This window comes from Egretta garzetta, unplaced genomic scaffold (assembly GCF_000687185.1).
Source record: "Egretta garzetta isolate BGI_Z169 unplaced genomic scaffold, ASM68718v1 scaffold178, whole genome shotgun sequence".
NCBI classification, from domain to species: Eukaryota; Metazoa; Chordata; class Aves; order Pelecaniformes; family Ardeidae; genus Egretta; species Egretta garzetta.
The window spans coordinates 1,243,256-1,267,463 of NW_009260506.1; the positions used below are offsets into that span (position 1 = coordinate 1,243,256).

At 40.2% G+C, this 24,208-nt stretch overlaps 1 protein-coding gene across 1 annotated transcript in view; it reads right to left on the reverse strand.

Moving 5' to 3' along the window:
• Positions 1 to 24,208, reverse strand: part of PTPRT (protein tyrosine phosphatase receptor type T) — a 350,381-nt gene that overhangs the window by 131,938 nt on the left and 194,235 nt on the right. Inside the window, exons 7-8 of the mRNA XM_035900121.1 lie at positions 21,751 to 22,047; positions 20,286 to 20,395 (exon numbers count right to left, since the gene is read on the reverse strand). Coding sequence (XP_035756014.1) covers positions 20,286 to 20,395; positions 21,751 to 22,047 — 407 coding nt within the window. The remainder of the gene's footprint in view (positions 1 to 20,285; positions 20,396 to 21,750; positions 22,048 to 24,208) is intronic.

Consider the following 24,208-nt stretch of genomic DNA (forward strand, 5'->3'; position numbering starts at 1 on the left):
CCCCGCCCCCCCGTTAGAGCCCTCCACCTTGGCAAGGATCTTCCCTAGCTTCCATGAGCACCAGTGGGAACTTGCACTAGGTCTGTCCTATTCGGTGCCATTATGTCCCTCCCTATTCCCAACCCTTGAAGTGTTTTGAGGGGACAGAAGCAGAAGAAAACAGCTTGGCTGTGACACTGACACTGTCACATAGTGCCAAGAAAAGCCACGTTGCCAACACCACTGCTATGTCAACGTCTGGACACAGAGCTGGAGTGGGTGGTAGAGGGGCAGAGCAGTGGCACCTTGATGAGCAACCAGAGGAAGCCAAGAGTTTTTAACTTGTCATGGTGAGGAGGTGAACAAGGTTAATTGCTGCAGATGTAGACTTAAGCTTTGCATACTGGGAATCACAGAATAAAACAAAACTTGAAAGGCTCAGGCACTTTTCAAAATGTACTTCATTAGCTTTTAATTATAAAGCAAAATTAGAGGACCACAGAAAAAGAAACAGTGGATATTTTCTCAAATGACGAAGAAAAAATTTTCTCCCTCTTTAAGGCATTTCTTTTACTACTCTCTCCCACACTGTCCCATATTTCCAAAACTTGCAACCCCAAGCCATGCCTCCTACACTGTAAGAGGACTGTAGCAGTGCAAAGGGAGCAGAAGGCAGGAAGAACGCCCTCAGTGCCCAAATCCAGCCTTTTGCAACCCCAGGCAAGTATGTAAAGGACACTTAGTCACAGTGATTCATGCAGGAGATCATTCTAATGCCACCCTCTCCTCCACCCATCCAGAGTACACTTTCCAAATCCTGACATCCGATTTTTTTCCTCTGGATGCTTAACACTCTGCAGGCTATTTTAAAGGTGGCAAGAAAAACAAGCCACCCAGGATAGTTAAATTTGCTTACAGTGGTCTGCACCTGCATAAAAAAACCTCAGAAGTAGTCCAGGGGTTTACACAAATAAAAAATGGGTGAAGTATGTACGCATTGCTGTAGGACTCACAAAAAAGGCTTCAAAAGTCTAAATGACAACATTAGAAAAGGTATGTCTATTTGTGGTCAAGCTTGAGCTGCTGTAACTTCAACACAAAAGCCCTTGATTAGTGCAGGCCTATATTTTTTGATAGACACAAGTGATTCATGGTTTCAACTTCAAAGCCTATAGTGGTTCAGCCCCAAAGAGCATAAAAGTAATTGCTTCTTATTGGACACATCAAAGCTATGAATACAGTATTTTGTGCCAGGTTCTTCCAGCCCCATTTCAAGATTTTGCAGACCCCTTATACGAGTTCTCTAAATCTACTCATCAGTTGAAAGATGGCAATAGATTTAAAAAGAGAAGTGTAGAAACACTATGTTTAGCCATACCTAAAAGGTAAATAAAATACCTTCAGGTGGCTGCTGCCTAAACTTACCCTGAAAAAAAATACCAGGGCATTTTATAGAAGGAAAAGGATCCTACGCTGACATTTTGAGCTTGCTACAAAGTGTAATTTAAATAGACTTACCAGCTGCTCCTGGACTTAATGCAGTATCAGTGCCTTTTAGCAAAATGCATTCAGAGTCTGAATAGTAATAATGAGAACGCAAATTTGAATGTGGCTCAGCCTGGGCTCCTACGTATAAAGCATGAGTAGGGTAGCATCAAAATGTGGCAAATTAGAGTGCAGACACCTGGTCTTGAAAAGTCATGCAGAAAACTTAGTTTATACTGCTTCTTCTTGTTTCTTATTAAAATAATTTGGAGGCTTGAAAGTGAAACAGATTTATGAATTCACTAGGGAGCTGGAGAGAGTCATCACACAGTAATGGAAAGGCAGATTTTTTTATTGATTCAAATTAAGGGTAATTTATTGAAAAAAAGCCATGATTTGCATGAAAGCCGTTGCCTAAAGACACAGCAGTCTAAGTGTGTTTTGATATATTTTACACATACATACACACATAGAGACTGTTCTGCTAGCAGAGGGAATTAGCTAGCAGTACTGCTCTGCAGTAATTTTTTTAGTTTATGATCATCCAGCAAGACAAAACCAATCGTTCATGAGACTTTGCTCTGAAATAACTCAATCCCTAGGCACTTCAAGAGAAGCCTCTCCCCTCTTTACATCTATCCTGAGCAGTCTGGTCATTCTTATCCACTCCGTCCCTCCCAAGCAATGAAACCTAATCAGCCTATGGCTTCAGTGAGTCCCAGCACCCCTTGTCAGCTGTCTTTGTCCTTATGGGCAATTTGAGATGCCTTTATTGCATGGCTCTTAGCCCTGGGAAACAGAGAGCAAATCTGAACTATTCCCAGGGAGTTCAGGTTACCACAGAGGACATTTGAGTGTACGTCTTGGTCCCAGAACCATTGACGTTTTCTATATCAAAACCATTTACCAAGGGAAGCCCATTGCTTCACAGGAAAGCTGGAGTCTTCCAGGTTTGGTGTTTCTCAAACTTAGATTTGAATCTTCAGCAATAACTTAGACAAACTGTGATGCTAGAGAGATTACAGCAGGCTTAGAGAATCTCTGTGGCAGTCATGTGCTCCTCAACAAATGAACACACCAACATTTCCTAACATTTTGCTAACATTCCTACCATTTAGGTGCTCTGTCTCCTTTTCAATGCCAGGTTCCCTATAGACAGAGTTACGGGGACAGTGCCATGGGCTACAAACACCAGGATTCAACTGGAGTTCCAGTAGAGCCAGGTGGGCATAGCACTGGTGACCAAGAACAGTATTTCTTTTCTCATCCACCTCAGCTGTGGCAAGGAGCAAGATTCCCAAGCACTCTTACCACCATCGACACCCCTAAGCAAGCTACTGGAACACTGGATTCCCTTCCCTGGCTCTTGAGACAAGAAGCCCATTTCTTCTGGAGCTCCTCACTACAAAACATTCATGTTTATGAGCAAATTTGTTGTGAATAAATGAGTGTAAAACACCAAGAGAAAGGCACATTGCATTTACCTGCCTTCACCACATTACCTTGCTGTCATTACTGCTGTCGGACCACAAGCAAATTTATCAGAAATTTAGTCTCCGTGAAAGGGCTATTTGTGCAGCATACTGGCCACGCATGCAAGTTATTGATCTCGGTAAGCTAAATTTTCACAAGGGACTTAAACCAGTTTCCATTTGCATGTACATGCTCTGAACGCTCAAGGATTTGATAGAAGCAATTACTGTCCCTGAGCCAGAGTGGCTCCTTTGAACAGAATCCCGAGTTTGCATTTTGCCATTTGCATACACACCAGTTAATACCAGGGAAACAGCAATGTTAGCTTTATGAAAATCTGACTTCTGGGTGAATTGCTCTGTGGAAAACAGCAGTAAAAAGCAGGATCCGATGTAAATCTTACAGTGAAGGGAAAGACCCCCTCTTATTACCTGACTAGGAAAACTGCATGAAATGCTGAGGAGCCTCTTACAAAGGCAAATCACCCCATGGCATAGATGGCAAAGGGATCATTTACATTCCCAGTTCGTAAAAAGGAGTGATTAATACAGCTAGAGAAAATGTAAAATTTAATGAGTAACTGAAGTGTTCAAACAAACTGCCGTTTTAATAAAGCTGAATGAGAGGGCCAAAGTGTTGGGAATAAAATCCCAAGGTTCTGTTAGCGGAGAGAAAATTCATGGATCGAGTGAGAAGAAAAAGTGATTTAGCATCAAAGGAAATAATTACTCTTCAAATAAATAAGAATTAGAATGAACATTTATATTGTCTTTTCTGCCCCTCTGAATGTCTCCAAAACTCAAATTTATTTTAGTTTACATACTTAGCTAATTAAAGCTCTAAAAATAATATAAATTTTTATGGGCCATTTCTGGAGAAAACTAGCATAACTTAAAACAGACCCAGGCACTTTGATTATCACATCAAGTTTCTATTAGTTTTCACGATGCAATAAATTTTTTAAAAATTGCCTCCTGCTGATGTAATTATGATCCTATTTTTAAGCAATTTTTAAAAATTAGAAATGTATTGCAGACATTATTCTTAGTGGCTTAAATTTAATAAAAAAAATGCATTGAAGTTGGCAAAGAAAATACTAAACCAAATTCTCAGTTGGTTTAAAGAGGAAAACCTTACTGAAATTTGAGTTAGTGGAGTCAGGCTGTTTGTATGAGCTGGTCATTTTGCAGAAACCTCAATCTCTCCTCCTGCCAGCCTTACAAATTCACTGTTCAATCTCAGTGCCAAGCTAGGTCCAGCTCTTCTCATGTCTCACTAATGTTGGCTAAGCAGGCCAAATCTGACCCGGGAGTCTTTTTTCAACCCCTGTTTCTTTTAATTGAGTCACACAAACCCAACATGACAAAGAGCCATGGGGAAGCACAGGACACTGCTGTAGAGCACTGGTTGTGTAAGGCTAACAAGTTTTAACTCCTCACAACATGAAGATAAAATATCCATGAACAAGACAGGCCTACTCCATCCAGAAAGTTTATACAGTCTTTTCTAACAATGGCATGTACTTTCCCTGACGACATCCACTTGCTATGTACAGGCTACACACTGTCACTAGTAGATCCGTAGAGAGCTCCTATTCATAACTTGGATTCTGCAGGTCCAAATACTCAGGTGGCTATTATACTGAGAATGGTGAGTCAGATCTAACCACAGCATGCCTGTGATTGTACTTGTACATCATTGTACAAGTCAAGATGCAACGTGAAACATATCCATCATGAAATTAGACCGACCCCAAAAATGCCAGCAATGTTAAAGTAAGCAAACCAGGCCAGAAATACTCTTTAGAAACTCTTTTGAAAAGTACCACTTTGCATTCATTCAGCACGTCATCGTAACCTCAGGATACCTCCCAAAAGAAGAAGCAGTGTTCCTATAATTAGCATGCAGCTAAGCATTTTCATTCCAGGTATGTTTATCACGTTAGAAGTATGGTACAATGAGTACTCTAAGTGAGAAGCAATGCAAGTACAAGAGCACAAGCTACATGCTGACACGAAGTCATTATTTTATAGTCTCTGATGTCTGCATGACGTGCTGCTCACAACATTCATCTGCAGAGAGTGCACTCTTTCTGCTCTTACAGCAATGAGGGCCTGCTAAGTTTCAGATACTGGCAGGTATGTGGGCTTTTTGTTCACCCTTTTTTCACTCTCAAGCACAGTTGCTTTTATTTTTACTATCATACTGACAAAAATCAATGAACTGAGAACACGGCTGCTAGAAGCACTTATGTTAGAAACACTTGGTTACAAGATAAGGTTCCTCGTGCAGACTCTCCCTTTGCGGTGCCTGTAACACCCAAAAGAGGGTAAAGGAATGGTACCATTTCCAAGGAAGGACCACAGCTGCAAACCAGGAAACAAGGGAAGAAAAACCAGGTTTGGTCAAGAGCCAAGCAAAACCAATGATCAAACTCCAAGTCCACTGTTATTAGAGCGGTCTATCATTGTAATTATTTTGAGCTTGGATGCACAGACACAGAAAAACTCAATAGGCAAGGCTGTTCTTACAGTTTATCTGTTCTGAATGAAGGTGGTGACCCCAGAAATCTATCTAGAAGTCAGATTTACGTCAGATTTAAATAGAGTTTCACAGAGACATCTGCAAAGGGATTCAGGTTCTTGAGCTACAAAACTATATCTAGCCATCAACAAGTTTCCAAACATTTTAACAGAATGCAGGCACCCATCAGCCAGCTGGTCATCTCTTGTCCCTTCCTCAAATGCATTACATTGGCTCCTTAACGTAGCAGGTTCTTGAAGGTGGTGTCGAGCTTTGTTTAATAGCAGAAGATCGCATTGATACCTAGCAATAGTCCCATCCACCAAAGCATACTTCTCTCTAGGGACTTTAGCATGAAAAGGAAAAGCTGTTGAACAGAAGGCAACATATCTTCTTCTACATTTAAATCCAGGGACATATCTGCTTGCAATGGCAAGAAGTAGAAAAAACAAGTGCCACCTCAGAGAAGAGCTCTGTCACCTCATCTGTTACCTCCTTCAACAAAGTAATGGCTCTCTGAGGGGCAGACAAGGCTGAATGGATTGTACCAGATTGCAATGCATTAAGCTGCTGGCAATATTTATAAACAGTAGAGTTTATATACAGAAGTATTTGTAAACAGTAAATTTAGAGGTTGCTAAAAGCTGTACTAACCACGTCACAGAGTACACTGTCCAAATCGTGCATCCCCTTTGGGGACAAGAGGATGCAGAGGAAAGTGTTCTTCCCATAAATTAATACTTGTCCCCCTTTAGTATGAAGTCCCTGAAACATTATCAGCAGGAGCTCCCCTAAATTTTCTGAAGGTAACTAAATGAAAAATAAAATGCATCTCTACCTTCTGAAATGCCACCTTTCTCTCCCAGCAGTTAAGAGAGTGCATGAAAATGAATTCAAAGCTGTTAATTGTTTTTGCACTAATTTTATTTCACTCTGCTTATTTGGGGAGAGAGACAAGAGACATGCACCACCCTCGATGCAAACTCTTGAGTGCTCAGGGACGCCATACAGCATTTTGCCATAAAGACATGCAGCAAACAGGTCTCATAATGAGATCAAGACAGTACAACGGTAACATTTTATTGGTTAAGAGTTTCTGTTGGTTTTCTATCTACACTGACACAGCATGTAAGCTCAGAAAAGACCTGTAACAGACTTGTGAAAACCGTGAGAATCTTCTGACCAGATGGCAATCCAGCCAATCTTATCAAGGACTCAACTTGCAAACAGCCCAGTAACACAGGCAGATCAGCCAACACAAAACACATTCTCTTAACCACCTACACACAGACTGTTTGGTAAGAGACATTGCTGTCCTGCTCTGTACCATAAAAATTACTATTGGTAAAGGAGGCTTTATCCAAAAAAACAGATGCTGTCATTCTTAAAGGACCTGCTGTGCACAGCAACAACTGGCAGGGTATTTTATGTCTATGCTTATCTAATTTGAGACAACACTGAAAATCCTATGTAGAACTGCAAACAGGTACAGATGCATGTTCAGCTTCAGCATGTTTCGAATTGTCTACCAAAACAGAGGAAGCACTGTTGGGTTTATCTTATTCTTAACTGATTAATCACAGGCAATGCTTCCACCAGCAGTGTGTGCCCCCAGCATATCATTAAGGATTATGTTCACAGATACTCTGTTTAGACAGCACTGTGTTAAATCCCAGCAAATAATTTGGTCACCGAGATGTGTGTGGAGCCCTTTAGGAGCAAAGCTGCTAAAACAATTATGTAATGACATGAAAAAGCAGTGGGTAAACTGCACATCTTGATTCTTTCCAGGCACAAAAGCTTCACTAGGGCTTCCTCTTTACCTCAGATTTATTTGGGGGAAAAAAGAGCCATTGCTACCATGCTTCCCCTATTAGAAATGCCAAACACTTTGACAAAATTTTTCTTCTCATGCCATGGAGGAGCTCAGAATAACAAAGGAAAACACCAAGATCTCCATGCAGCAGATGGAACTGCAGCTCATCGATACCATTTCTTCACATGACAACTATTAGCAAACCACTGTAGCTGCAGGGAATTTTGCAGGTCCAGAAAGGCTGGTCTAAAGGCCCACACAGTCCACCGTCTTTATTTAAATCTGTCAGTTAAGCAGCTAGAAATAGATGCCCTGCTGCTGCTGCTGCTGAGATTACACAAGTTAAACTAGTAGCAGGTAACAAGGGACTTCCTCAAAACTCTTTCATAAGCAGCTTTCTCGGTACTTGATTACCATGACAGAGGGAACTGAGAGTCTAAGAAACTCAGCTGACAGAACAGCAGACCTTTGCCTCAGGCAAAGCAGAATGAATTCCCCTCGTTCCCAAGTCAATGTAATTTATAGCCCAGGGCTGTATCTCATTACTCCTGCCCAAGCCAAGGTTGTTCGAATTTCAGTGTCAGTTGAGCAACAGACTTGTCTCTTGCGGACACTCCTCTGAAAGCAAGAGCCGTGGTTTTATTTAGCTGGAAATCTGGTCTACTGCGTAGAGAATTTTGGGAAGAAGAGAGAATGTTTCTGGAATGTGGAGCATTACAAGACAGATTTTATAAAATATAATGAGAGAGAAAGATTACAGCAGCCAGGAAAAGGATTGAGTTACATCTACCAAGCAGCACTGTTTGCTCAGCAGCAGCATGGATGAGTTCACAAAGTTCATCCTTAATAAGGATGATAGCTAGGTGAGGATTTAACTTTTGTCTGGATAACCTGAATAATTTCTAATTTGTCTGTGTCCTAAATAAGAAAATGGCGAGTTAACAATATTGTATACGCGTTATTTCGTTTTCCTCTAAATTTAATACAAGTTTAACACTGTCACAGAGACAGATAAATAGCTCAGGAAAACTTTTTGGCTCAGTGGAAAACAAAACCTTAACAAGCACTAGAAGGAAAAACGTCCTAGACAGTAATATGTGGGAGTTCTGTGTGCATGCCTTGTGTTCCTGTTTCTCTCCTCTAATAAACAAACAAATTCTGCAGCCACAAGCCCCTTCTGGTCTGTGCAGAAGGGAAGAAAACAAAACCAAACCCAAACTCACTGCATGACATTGCTCTGCTGCTGGTATTCCAGCTACAGGAAGAGCTGGAGTTACAGGTTGGAGCAACCATCATTCACGGGTGGGAGCAGTGCTGTGCAGGAGCTCGTGGAGGCGAAAAGGCCTGAACTTGCCCCACAGTTTGGGGCACCACGTTTCTGACTCTGGAAAAGTCACCAAAGTGAGCCTTAGAGAAAGAACATTCATTCTAAAAGACAACATAAGTCTGGATAGAAGTACCTTTTGCTGTTTCAGCAGGGAGGGTTGGTTTGGGGTTTTTTTAGTTTTTATTATATATTTTCTCGTTTGTGTTCTCCCGCAGAGTTTCTACCCAAGATGTGGGCCTTGTAGGAGCATTTTAAGAATGACAGCAACAGCCTTGCTTTTCTCGATTCCTTCTTGTGAACTTTAGTCCCATGAAAGCTCAGGGACTAATGAACCACTTCCAGCAGAAGCAGCATTTCAGACTGAAGAATGACCCTGAATTAGGAACATTTAAACACAAAATACAAAAATGTTGGAGATGTTAAATCTTCCAGGGACAAGACTCAGATTAAGGAGGAACTCCTGGAATTTTCACTGGTGTGTTGATTTTCATTTATTTTGAATGGAGTTTCACTTGTGTTGAAAGACCAAAATATTCCTGAAATGAGGAAGTTTGAAATAGGAATTAAATTCTGTGAAGACAGGGCCAGACCTTCTTTGCAGGTATCTGAAGAGGAATATTCTTCATTGCCTCAACAATGTATCTTCACAGCACCCCCTTTTTTCAGCTCCAGAAGAAGAGAGAAACCAACTCCAGTATTGAAGAGGACACCACGTTAATGAGACACTCGCTCAGCTCTCCTTTCTGTCAGGCTTTTAAAATTCCTACAGTTCTTTGATTACCTGGTCATTACCACTGCTGGTTTTGTCATTCATCCAAGATCCCTTGTATGCAGCCAACAGCCTGGGCACCTTTCTCCTACATCACCATGCTTTTCACTGGATGATTAGGAAAACAAAAGAGAGCTGGTGGATGCTTCTATGCTGTCAAATTCTGATTTCAAGGTGATTTGTGCTCCCTTCTTCCTTGGTTTGTGAGAATGGGAAGGGAAGCAAAAACCTCTCTTCTTTTGTGTGCTTGGAGCCAAATAAGGAATTAACTTGCCTCAGCACAGTATCTGCTCCAAAGTGTACAGTACGTCAGGGGGACAATCAATTTCATGGTTCTATAAAGCTGATTGAAAAATGATTACACAGCAAGCCATGGGCTCTTTTTTTTAAGACTCGCCAACAGCCTGTGCTTCTTTGGAACAATTACTATTGCAGGTGACTTCAGATTGCAGCTGGGATGGACATTAGTTTCAATCTTATCAGGAAGTTTCAGGCATTTGGGGTACAAGACTAAAGTTAATTGCACCAAGTGTTACACAAAAGGAATAATTTGAAGAAAGTTATCTTCTAATGAACAGGAAAGAGTTAGTGAACAGGTTAGTGAACAATCCTTCTCCAGTGTTGGACTTCAGAACTAAAGAACATATTTTATGACCAGATGATTGGGTGCACTTTCTGTCTTAAAACTCAGTTTAAGCGAGGTAATTATTGCTACTTACATCCCTCCCCAGCCCACTAAATTTCATCCAGGAAATGGGAGGAAGCAAAGGCCTTTCATTTTTCCATTCTTGTACTACTTCTTTTGGGAGAAGATTAAGGGAAAATTAAACAGCATTTTTGCAAGCTATATTTAAGGCTGGCAATATGTGAAAGACTAAAAGCCCTGAAGAATAAAGTCCTTTAGTTGCAGCACAAGCACAGCATGGTTGGTAACAGTATAAAAAGCCATAGCACAGCTCTAGGAATGAATATGGAAGTTAACCTAGAGAGACTCCGTGAATAAGAGAGGCCCATTTGCTCCCTAGCCTGTTTACTGAGATCACACAAACACGGAGTCAATTAAACCTGAATACAAACACAGACAACACGTATACAAGACAGGATATAACATGGTCCTATACCCAGCCTTTCTCTTGACCAGGAACAGGGATAGTAGGGCTGAGAAGTCTCATCTACTCTCCTTCTTGCTCAGACTCCTTCTTCCTGTTTGTATTTCCTTGGGACTTTATTGCTTTTTGTTTTCTATAAATAAAACCAAGTTTAATGTCTAAGAGAAAGGGAGGAAGAATGGAGTAGGTAACAAAGCAATTGGGAGCACCTCAGTAATGTATTCAGGCTATTAAGGATTTCATTAGGTTTACTAAAAGGTCATTAATGATAAAATATCTTCTTTTATTTTACCTACTTTCTAAACATTATAGTCTATTCTGCCATTCAAGCTTGCACCCCACTGACATTAATTAGCATGCTATATATTAAGGAGAGTTTTTAATGAGCTGTTATTTCATATGATTTTATTGGAGAGCCTCATTGTTCAGTTTAATAGCAGAAAATGACAACTATAGAAATTGCTTTGATAGGACTGCAGCATTGAGGCGGTTATTCAATCTCCATACTTGTTCCCCAGTTAGTTCTTGATGCTGAAAGCACTGCTTAATATATCTCATAGCCGGTTTGCCATGCTACACTGGGTATAGCGAACACTGTGGGCGCTGAACAAAACCCCAAACCAACACAATGGAGTACTAACAACATCACTTACAGCTGCTCTGTTTGCTATGCACCATAAAGTAACAGAACCAAGATCCGCGTACGTATAAAATGGTTTTGCTATGCTTATAGATACTCAGTCCTGGCTATTATTGTAGCTGATAATTGTAAGATCACATATTTGCAGTCACTTAAACCTTAAACTACCCATTTGTGCTTATTTTCCAAGTCAAGTGTCCACCTTGCCCTAAGTCACTTTTCACAATTTCAGACAAAAGTGGTTGAATCAGAAACAAAAAGAAGAGTATGTCATTCTCCTTGTGCTAAAACCTAGCAGCTGCCATCATCCTTCTGAAAGCTGTCCCACCCTTGCTGTCAGCGATACCACCCAGACATCAGGGAAACAGAAATCAGGAAAAAATAGTAACAAAGGGGGAGGGCAAAGAGAGAAGGCAAAAGGGGAGGCAAGGGACTCAGAGTGACAGAGACTGGTAATGAGAGTAGGGCACGGGAAACTAAACCCAAACCCAGCCTGTCCACTGGATGGCAGGATCATAGTTAAAGATGATACACACATAGACAGGCACAAAGGACAGCAATAAGATTAATTTCCCCAAAGGAACCATAATACTGGCATCTCCTCCTTTTGAAGGTGATGCAGAGATCACTTTGACTGTTTTTTCCTCCTTTACACAGTTCCTCAGCTGCACCAATTAACAGGATAAAGCCACTACTTCTGATTTTTTCAATCCTATCTATCTGCTAAATTAAGCCATACTTAAGATGAAAGGGAAATAACCATCTAGGAAGGAAGTACAAACATGTACCTGTAGTTTGCTTTCAACTTAGTTAACTACTACATTTTGGTAAGCAAGATATCATAAGATCTGAATATGGAATAGTTACAGAGCTTTATCTACATTACCATAACTGCCCAGGTACACTGGCACTTGAAAAGATTAAATGGAAGAAATGGGATTAAGAATCAGCTGTTTTCCTGGATGAGCAATAAAGAGCATGTCTGAAAGAAGAAAGAAGAATAGACCAAAATAGTGTTTTTTTTCTAGAAAAGAAAATAAAGCAGTGGAAGGCAGAAAGACAAGATGTTAACATATCTACAAAAGGATTTTTTAAATTTGAACTTCATTATAAGACAGAATAAGTTTTGAGTTATTTTTCATTCTTATCACTCAGTTTAACTTAAAAAGAGCCCAACATGCACACTAAAATAATTCAGTTCCTTTAAAAAAAAAAAGATTTGTTGTAGCTAGATATCTTTTCTCATTTGCATTGGATTTACATTGCTGCAAGTCTACTGGCTTCAAAAGAACAATAAAAAGGTAATCAAAGAAATTGTTGTGCTCAAGGGACCGTATTATGCTTTTATTTCTGGAAAGCTTGATCAAGCAATTCTTTAAAGCAGTTGATTCATACTATTTATAACATATGTATACTATTTACCTGGAGGTTGTCATACATTTAAAAAACCCTGACATCTGCATTTCTCAAAAAACCCTCTGATTTTCTCATCAAGACATTACTGGAAACCATAGGATTTTAAAAGGCGTCGTTAACAAATGCTTCCGATTTAAGTGTATCTTGCAAGTAACAGTGAGTGAGTAGCGCACAAGTAAGAATCCTATATAATTTGAAAAAGTTTGCTGAAAAGCTCTACAGGGTGTTTATTCAGAAAAATATCCCTAATTAGGAAATCATTTAAACATTTCCTAAGTTTAAGGCTGCGTTAAACTAATTGGGACAGGATGGAGAGAAACAGCAGTGACAAAGATACAATAGGCTCTTTTCAATAGGGTTTAGCACCTGAGTAAACAGCCAGCCAGCCTGCATCTGGTGCATCCTCCCCACTGCCGCCCTCCTCGGATGTAAGGAGCGTGAGCAGCCAGCAGAGACGTTGCCCTAGGAAGCACCAGACAGACGGAGCAGAGCTTCATTCCTATTATCCCCCACATCTGCTTTAAATGAACACAGCTCCAACCGACTTTAGTCCTGCCACGGCATTTTATGTTTCCAAACATGACAGAGGAAGGAAAGCCATCCTGTTTCACCAGAACAGCAGCTGCATGTGTTGGCTTCTGTATTATTGTGCACAGGTGGATTAGATTTTCCTTGCAGCATCAGAGAAGCCACCTTAAATGCCCTGGATATGGCACAGGGGTCACTTGAGCACGTACTAGAATTCAGGGCTGACAGGGAGCTTGTAAGTCATATTACTTTATTAACCAGCATGGAGGGGGAAAAAGGGCGCTCTGTGGGATTCTGCTGGCTGAAAGAAAATATATTCCTTGTGACCTCATGCTCCTCAAATTTCACCAGAACGCTGTCTCACTAAGCCCTGTCTTGTCCCAGAAACAGAACAACAGGGTCTGTGGCTGACATGGCATCCCAACCTGCTAAGAAAGCGAGCAATGCTCTGATTTATAGCCCTTCTCAATTGCCAAAAAAGAGATAATAAATCAGTGCAATCAGCACCATTTGTTTTCCAAATGCTGAACTGAATCCTGACTAAGTGGGGCCCAGAACACTGGCAGCATCTAACCAACCTGTCCACCAAGTGCTCAGTAAATACTACAGACAGCAACCATACAATAAACAATTTCCCTTTAGCCAGCCCAGACCTTTTCCAGTGCAATTCTGCGCAAAAAGCTGTTAATTAATTTAGCTGGGCATATATGCACAGCTTACCTTACATGTAATTGAGAGGATGATGGAGCCTACTATAGAGTTGACAGAGTTTCAAACTTAGATTATACATGGCCACACAGTTTCATTGCTAGTTTAGATTATTAAATAATTCTAATTCAACATAGTAGAGATGCAGTAAAACACTTACTCTTTGTGTAATTGACGTTCATGGACTCTGGACAAACAATATACTGCAGTACAAGACACCGTATAAATCCGGTGTCAAAGGAAAACAACATCAGTGCTGCAGATGAACAGAGAGTAATATCCAATTGCATGAAGACTGCATTGTCAAATACCAGTACAGAAGAGTGACAAAGCTACGACCAAATATACAATCCTTAATTGATCATTTCCTGGGTTTTGAGCACTTAACAGGGTATTCTTAATGTCCTCTTAACGTTCAGCCAAAATCAGCAGCCAGCTGTGTGTGGCATGGACTTCCTTCACTGCACACTTAGTGAGCTTAAGTGAGAAAGCTTCCTCCCAGGAGTATCGTGCATCCACAGAATGCAATTGAGAAGCTGTAGCATGATTGATTTTCATGGGAACATTCAAAGCCACTTCTCACTGAAGGCAATTTCCGAGAATTGTCATTTTTCTACTATTTCGACTGTAGAGCTTTATATAAATTGGTTGCAAGATTTTGTGGTTGTTGCTTTCCTTCTTGTGGGAGACGTTTTTCACTCTTCTTAACCAGAAAAAGCCTTTGAATAAACAAACAAATGACTATGCCAAGTTGATTTCCCAACCTTTTCAGCTTTTCCAGGAAACATTTTCTTTTGCTACACCTTTTAGCAAGAAAGATTTTATCCTAAAAATGTCAGGTTTCATGAATAGCTTAAAAAAAGGCTATGAATAGAAATGCATGCATATCTATGGAGTGGATAGCTATCACACCAGATAATCATGCTTTGCATTATAGTAAATACACACTTTCAGGGGTCAAAGGTGGAAGAAATTTGTTTCTACCCTACTGTAAATGCAGGCAGGGCATCCCACAAATATTGACCTTATGCATGACCCTCTAAGAGGCAGTTTCCATGTAACGACCTCTCCCACAGAGAAAAAGTGAGTGAAGTGATCAAGAAGAAATGGCATATTGGAAACTGGAGAGATGATGAAGGGCAGACTGCAATTTTACATGGCAACTAAGAGGATCTGTAACCTCTGAAGTGCAATTTAAACTCAAATCTACCGGGATTAGAGGAACTAGGCTCCAAGCATCCCATTAAAGAGCTGAAATTGTGTATGAAAGACCCTTATATTACTATTCTTGGCGTATAAATATGAGATTTACAGCATTTCAGAAAAAGTGACTGAGAAAACTAGCTAGTTAGAAGCTGCAAACACATCCTTATTTTTCCCAAAACCCATGTGCAACCCACATGGGACTTAATAATCATAAAGATGAGAACATAAGTGATTACAAGACTACACCTTACAATGTTTAAAAAGACAGTTTGCTGTTTAAACATTGCCTTTAGGCATGGCTCACTGAAAAGACTTCAGAAGTCTGAGAGTAATTTTTTCCAGCCAAGGAGCTGAACATACCGTAGCCACCTTTTAAATGCTTCTAGGATTGTAATATTTTAGACAGGTGTTTTTAAGTGGTGTTTTTTTTCTTCTTCCTCTTTAAGGACAAAATATTCTAAATACTGACAATTCTGAGAAATAGATTACACACAAAAAACATATTTACAAAGGTGAAAGCTGACATCACTTACTGAGTGCACCCAAAAGCTTCCAGCTGCCCCAATGAATGATGAAATGCAGATATAAATAAGTTTTGTTTCTTTACATTTTCAAGACTAAATGCAAGTTTGCCCAAAATATCTGGGTCTACACTTGTATATGAAGTGCTTCAATTTGGATTATGGAACAAACACTTGAGACAACCTCATGTCATCTAAAAGCAGCAGAATTTAAGTGCCAAAGTTGGTCCATGACCCTAAATTAGATTGCTTGTTCCTGCAGTCCAATGAGAGCATAGGTCTTTCTGCTGTTTGATAGTGGTTTGACTTTACACATACTTAGGATAAAAAAAAAAATTTAAAAACCACAATCTTTGTGGCGTGTCTTTGTACACAAAGGCCTTGAAGCTGAACTCCCACACGGTATAAGCATAATAAGCAGCACTTGATTATTAGGGATTTTAAAGCATAGCAGCTGTTCTGGACTGGTGAAAAAAAAAAAAAGAAATCAAGTTGTGGTGCTTTCAGTCTGCCAGGAGACTGAAGGGGGGGACAGGACGTATTACAATATTATTAGATTCTGCCACTCACAGATCGCTAGAAGAGACAGCTGTAATAATGCCTCTTTCATGAACGTCACATGCAAAAACATCTCTGTAGAGCATTCTACCCAAACCAATGTACCAGCAAAATCCATTATTGCTGTTTAGCTGTGTTTCCGAACACAGATTGATCTACTTGTCTCATGTAAGTACCTACACACCTTGAAGCTACCTGGGGACTCGACTATAGCTAGAGCTCTTAAGCTTTATCTCCATTGCACAGCTTACTTGTAACAGCAGCCTACGCATCTCCCTAATGGCTTACTTGACTGGACAGATCAACAGACACCTACTAACTCAGCATACGCTGGTATTATTAACTGCTTTGCTGTGCTCCCCTAACACCCCCAGAATGAACTGTACCATCACTTGCTTTCTACACGGCTCATACCCTAATCTTTTCGGCATACTGATTAACTGACTTGCAATTCCTGGAGCTTTCCAAGTTCCCTTGAACCAGAGGTTTCTGCTCCCTAGAAACAGACTGCAATTACATACTGATTTGGGGATCTAGAAGGTTCCTTTGTTTAAGAATCCAGCTGTGGCTGTACCCGGTGAAACAATTAATTCTCCAACTGAACACAGGGGGTTTTAAAACCAGTTTTAAATGCAAGGCTATTGCTGCTTTTATTAAAAGACTACAATAGCATTTTGAAGGGTAAATATCAATCAGAAGAGACTTGCATAAGTCAAAAAGGTTCATTAAGGTCCTTCCATTTTGTTTAGGCTCTTTAGAAGTATTCAGTCATTACAAAATGAGTGATTCTGGCTGCCAAATGACTTCCTGAAGGTTGCGCTGCTGAATTTCAGGCCAGTTGGCATGTAAGCAGTGCGCATGCAAACTGCAACAGCAACTTGTGCGATATGGAAGTCTGCCTGGCAGGGAACTGCAGGAGTGATTAGGGATCTGAGAAGAAAATCTGTCCCAAGGAAAAGCAAGTGCCATGTAAGTAGAATAGACAGTGTGTTTATTTGGAAGCATTTTAGAAGCTTACAAACAAAATTTTTTACAGTATCCAGATACAATTAATTAGATCTTGAAGGTGATGTAAGGAGGGAACTATTACTTAGGAGGAGGAGGAATTTTTTATTAGAAGGGTTTGCACCCAAAGGAGTTTGAGAGACCATCACTTGCACGGTACCTATGTGTGAATCTAGCCAGTTACTGCCAGGTATAATACAGAACTTAACACCACTAGCTCAAACCCCACAAAGTGATTTTTCTTGATCTATACTTTGCAGGGAATTTTTCTTTAATAAATGTTGGTAGGTTCTTGGGTTTGTTTCTCCCTAATGACAGCGACACAATAGCAGTGTTTCTAGATAGCTGCAAATTTGCTAGCATATTGTTGAGCATCCCGGCTCCTCCTGGTGACACAGCAGCAGTGCTGGTGCTGGGCTTCAGGAACTGTGCTCCCTGCAGAGACCTCATTAGAGTAGTGCTGCACAAGTTCATAGTTTGACCTTTTTTGTTCTATTGTAATTAAAGCCTTCTGCTTCTACCTGGATCGGTACTGTAGGCCACAGGTATCTGAAAGAACTTGAAAACCTATCAGAGACTAACCACTAGCTTTTTCTTCCTCTTTAACCAATAGGTCAGCTGAACTCTGTTAAAGCAGTGTAAAGCCACAATGATACTGAAAAATGGCTGAACTCTGTCTAAAACAACACTTCAGAGGTCATTACTACCGAGGAATTACTTTGGTCCTAGACACATGGCATGAAATCTTAAAATAATACCAGTAGAGATAAAGGTGCAGGTTTAAGTATCTGTAGCAGGCTAGGGATTAAGCAAGCAATACAAAAGATGCAACTACCTGGACAATACTGGATGTTTCTCAGTATTTTTAGGAAGATTAAACTTCAGTTGCAGGTAGCAGGATGAGATGTTTCTGTGCAAAGACCTGAGCAATTTCAAAACCAGGATCTCCTTTTACTTGGACCAGGCACTCATATTTGCTTGTGATACAGACTTCAACAGCCTGACGACTACCCTGGGAATGCTCCAGCCATCTCTCCAGGTTATGTGTAACTGCTTGTTTGTATTTTCATCTCCAGCTGATGAACTTGTCTCAGGGTGTCACGGTGAATGAGAATGCTCTGTATGAGTTTTCACATGTAAGAAGGGAGAGGGAAAGGAAACATTTTCATTCATGACAACCTTCAGGCAAGGTGCTCCGGTTCTCCTGGTTTTTAACACTTGGATTTTCATCCTTTTGGGGATTAGGAAGAGGAGGAAAAGGAGGAAGAATTTGAATCCACCTTGACTTCTCTTTGGCTTTAGCTGCCAAATATGCATAGAGTCATAATCAGAAAAGGAAAATTTGTTTGTGCCTCTGCTGAGACTTGAGCAATGATATGACTCGAGGGGCAAAGGCACTGTCATGATGCATCACTACGCTGGAGGCATTAAAGTATCTCTATGCAGCTGCTCAGCCAGAAAAGCTACTCAGATTGCTGAACTCCTTTAGATGAGCTGAGCCCAAGGCAATATTTTAGTAGAAAACTGCCTCTTTAAAAATTAAAAGGAGTTATTTTTGCATCATTTGACTTGGATTATTTTAAATGTGTTCCATTACAGGTCACCTGTGTTGCCAGAAAAATAATGAATTTGCAACTGATTCTATTCAGATAAGTTCCTTAAAAATACAGACAGCTTTATTGCATAATTCCTTACACAGACACAGGATAGCCTGTAATACACCTTCAAAAAACATGAAATTGGAAGGGTTAGTTCTATTCTAGTAGAGACAGGTGTTATGAAACCTGCACAGATTTCCGCAAGTGCCTCAACAGTCACCAACAAAAAATTATTCCTTACTTAGTCAAGGATTATCACCTGGCTGAAATGACACAAAATTAGCAAAAGGATCTTCTATTCATGTATTTAGTCTTGCTGTATCAAATTTAATCTACCCTTTGTGAGCCAGCTGGAAAGATGACCTAAAAGTGCAGTTACATTTAAGCTCAGGAGAAAGTTGCCATCTCTTGCTCATGCTGTAGTGTAAGACCTCATTGACATTAAAACTGCTTGATTTTTTCCATTTGATCATCACTGTATTAGAGACAGCCAGTGTTAGCAAGGAGATTTAGGAGCGACATGTAAGACATGCTGTTCCAAACTGAGAAGCTACATGGGAAGAGGAAAGGAGCAGAACCTCATTGGTGGTGGAAGAGTTGCTTCTTGCACCCACGCCTTTTCCAAAATAAGTTTGTACGTTCAACCAGCATAAAAGAGAAAGCAAAAAAGTAGTTCTAGCCCCTCTGTATCAGACCATGCTGCACAAGCTCATGGTGAGGATTTTTACATCACCATAAAAGCAAAATTTTTTTTTGCTTTTTCTAATCTTACTGTGGTAAATGCTGAACCTATAAACTGAAACACACTCAGTCAGCATTGGTGCACGGCTTTGCGCTCTTCAGTAAAAGTGCCTTTACCCTTTCTTGTAGAACTGTCTCTCATTTCACATGATCCTCTAAAGCAGTGCTCCTTTTATATTCGTTTTCTGCATATTTAGGTGTACATGACATTATGGATAGTCTCACCAGAAGCACATGGCAACAGTTAATGCTTCCTTACCTTAACAAGAAACACCTCCTCTGATACACTCTAGAATCATAATTTTTTGGGGTTTTTTTTTGTCATCCAGTATAGCATGGTCATTGATCATCCTATAACTTGCTGCACATTTTGTTTGACAGCAGGGAAAGTGGTTAGGCTAGACAGAAGTACCATTGAAAGATTCAATAAGAACACTATAAGATAAGACTTAACGGCTATATTCTGGTGAGATTGCCAGGAAGTGTTATGACTGTTGGAAAGGCAGAGAGGAATTAGTTGCAGTATTTAGGTATAAAACCTAACAGAAGTTCATCTCAAAAAAAAAAAAAAAAAGTAGGAAAAATAAAGAAAGAAAACAGACCTTGTAGATAGCACAGAAGGAAAAATAGCAGGAACTGAATACCCCAGACACAGGGGAATATATGGCTCTCATTTTGCCGCAAATATTGGTAAAGAAATCTTTTCTCTTTTCTGAACTGGAAAACTTTTTCAGTGACAGCAGCAGACTATCTCGAAGAGTCTTATCTATTTTAATCAGACTTCTTCTAGCACTTGCTGAAATCTCTCAGAGCTCAGGATTGGCTTAAACACATATGAAAAGGGCCCTGTAGCATGTATGCCTTGACAACAATCTGTTCTCACCTCATAGAGTGTAATGATGCCATTTGTCTCATTTGGAGGCTTCCACTGAACATAGATCTTCTCTTCAAAAGGTCCTCCCTGGATGGATTCCAAGGGAACAGGTCCAGGAACTACAGGGTGAAAGAAAAAAACAGAAAACTGTGTTAGAAGCTACTACCACCACCTCCAGCTGCACACATGTCAGAAGACACCAAGAGGCCATTAGACAGGAAGTTCAGACCTGAAAATAAAAAAAATAAGAATAATATAATTTTAAAAACCCTCAAGGCACTATCATTACCAAGGTACTATCAACAATGAAAGGCCTATTCTCAACCTTTGGTTCAAATAAGAATACCCTAATCTGACTACTAAGTGACAAATAAAACCAGAATTCACGAAAATATGAAGCTAATTTCAGTACGTCCTTATTCCAGTACAGCATAGCAGCAGCAGAGCATTTAATTTGTCCTTCTCTGCCCACACAACAGCAAAGCTCTATCCACCTAAACAGCCAGATTGCACCTTGAAGCATAAAGATGCTACTGCAATGCACACCTTTACCAATATGAAAGATTGATTTCCTTGGTAAAGTAACAATGTAAGATTTATATTTCATTATCGTTACAAGGCCATCTTAAAAATCCACCTACTCAAGCAAAATTTTAATGCTGTGAAAGATAACTAACTAAATGCACTCCCAAGCCTGACTGATAAAACCCCTGTTCATTTTTCTGAAAGACCTGCCGTCCCCCTTACGTCCCCCCGTATGATATACTGGACTGCAAGAGCCACTTTCAGGTAAGAGAAACTCAGGGACAACATCTCCTTACAGCTCTGGCAGAGGAAGAACCCCTCTTTTTTAACACATTAGTCAGAACGTAGGCTTGTCATCTATGAGAGTCCTTGGTCTGAAATAGCTCGGATGTGATAATAACACTTTAAAGCTTTCCATCAGTATTTCTGGAAAATGGTTCTTTTTGTATCAAGAATGGAAGAGTTAGCACCAAATGAATTTAGCTTCTGAGATGCATATATAATGCTATGTCCAGAAGACCAGCATTAAGAATAAGATACACTCTGGAAAGAAAGACATTCTACTTCTTTTTGGGACAGTGATGTGAAGGCACAAGAAAAACCAACAAATGCCAGGATTACATTTGCCCATATGATAAAGGAAGCTGCTCTGTAGGTCGTGGGTAGTTCAGAACACGACTTCTATAGAATCAAACCTACCGCTGTTTGGCAACTGCTCAGACTGGCATTTGCCATTTCCAAGCACTTCAGGGAGCCCTGCCCTTTCAAGAACATGGCTGTGAAATGTAAATTATTTATACCTACAAATTTTACTTGCATAACACATACACTGTCCAGAGAAGCCATTTATAAGTCTCATGGACAGAGGGTTATCTTGTTATTTACAACTTGAAAATATTAGTCTTCGCCCCCAAAAAACAGGCAGGCAAGCAAACCCAAGATTACTTACCATCTTCCTCAGTCTGCACAACCAATTCCTCACTTTCCATTTTGCCCTCTGGGTTAGAGAGGGCTAACCTCAGCCTGATGGTCATGAAGGGCCGAAGACCTCGCAAGGTGTAGTGGGAGGAAGTTTGGATGAGTTCCTCTGCCTCAAATTTTTGCTGGTTAAACACATACTGGTACTGGACTGTGAGATTGTAGCTGTGGCAGCGGGTCACCGCATAACCGAAGGGCTCCCACTGCAACGTCAGCTGACGGGAGCGAATATCAACAACTTCTACGTTTTGTGGTCCATGGACAGGATCTGCAAAGCAAGCAAAGAAAAAAAAAAAAAGACATTAAAAGTCAGTCATCCATTATTACGCTTTCTTCCATATTGCCAGAGTATCCAAGTATTCAATAGTTCTGAACGTTCTTGTCTTTACAATGTAAAAGTGATAGGGAAATTAAAGTCAGCTCTGCAAATGTATTCTGGCTCCTGATTTTTCCCTGAAAATCCCCTGTCATAGGGTCCTGAACAATGGTCATGCTCCTGATTCCTGTGAAACCTCACTGAATCAATGGCAGCATGATTCCCATCAGTGAAGTAGTGTGAAAGTCATACTTTCTTCATTCTTACTCAAAAAAAAAAAAAAAAAAGTTGATGGTCTTCTTGAAGTGCCTAAATACCCTGGTGAGTCTTGCCTCAAGGGATGCAAATGCATAGGAAATGGCTGCCAGAGTAGGAATGAACTCAAGTCTTTCAGCTTTCAATTTAGCTATGTAGCCCCTACACCCTCCTGCCAACCCTAAACCCATTCTGCTCAGAGAGTAAAGCACAAGACTGTAAGAATCAAGATTAAGAGCCTGACTTCCAACATCCTAGTGCAGTAGCCCCCGTAATTTTTTAAACTCTTGAATGTTTTGGCAATGGGGCATACGAGCAGATCATGCCACTCCTTGAGTAAGTTTTCTGAGTTATCTCAACCTCATGCCAATAAAACTTTTATTTCAGATCATATGAACACCTTGGCCCCATCAAAGTTTCATTGCTCTTTATTATTCTTTCTACAGTATGTGACTGAGGTACAGTTTGAATATTCATGTGTAGGAATCATTTTCACCTGCTGTTCCTTAATTTATTTTTAACAGTGTAACTCAAATGCTCTGACTACAGATTCTGCCCTTTATATAAAATATAAATGCATGCACCGCTAGACATGCAGATATAAAGAATGAAGGATGAGTAAAATCAGTGTTTGAGATATGTCAGATGGCAATAATACTACACGTCATAGTTTGTTTATCCGACATTTCTTCAACTTGTGTAGTTTGTTTTCTTTTTTGCTCAATATATATCTAAGCAAGGTAATTAAAAAGTACATAATTTTACAGACAGTTTCTTGATTTATAGCACAATTTAGTGTTTTGCCCACTTCTCATGTTCTCTCATGATTTCAACCTATGAAAGGAACAGAACATTTTCATAGAAACAGAAAGTCACAAGGACTCCCAAATACTAGTTACACTTCTTTGAAAGCTAATTAAAGTGAAGAAAAAGCCTTCTAGTAATTCTTGAAAGTAAAGCATGCACCAGCCATACTGACTTCAAATCAATGCATAAGCAGAAAATATACTATAACAACCACCATATCCCATATTACTTCTAAAAAGCCCCTAGTGACTGACAATGGGAAAATAGCTACTTCTGAAATGAATCACAGAATCATAGAATCATTTAGGTTGGTAAAGACCTTTAAGATCATCAAGTCCAACCGTTACCCTAACCCTGCCATCCCACCACTAAACCATGTCCCTAAGCACCTCACCCACCTGTCTTTTAAATACCTCTAGGGATGGGGACTCGATCGTGAACACTATTCTGAATCTTTATATGGGTACACACACATGCAGACGTTTTTGAAACATGATGGATATTAAAGGACCAGGGATCTAAAACTAGCAACTGGTTTAGGATTCTATATAAGGTATGTCATTCCTTTAGCATCCAGAAAACACCTCTTAAATGAGATTCTTTAGCTCCCTGTGTGTCAAAAAGAAAAAAAAACATAATTTAGAAAATAGAATGTTTGCATGCATAAATATACACGTATCTACTTAGCATTAGGTGATAATCATTCCTTTACTATAAACCCATGAAAAGAACATTTCTGTAGATGAACTGTATAGGTGAATAAAAGAATGGTTCTGTGAAACCTTTCAGCCTCTGAAACTGTAAAGGTAAGCACAAGCCTCACTCTAAGATGCACTGAAGGCTGGATCGATGGGCGGAGGCCAATTGGGTGAGGTTCAACGAGGCCAAGTGCAACCCCATGCATCGCTACAGGCTTGGGGAAGAGTGGCTGGAAAGCTGCACCGTGGAAAAGGACCTGGGAGTGTTGGTCAACAGGCGGCTGAATATGAGCCAGCAGTGTGCCCAGGTGGCCAAGAGGGCCGACGGCATCCTGGCTGGAATCAGGAATGGT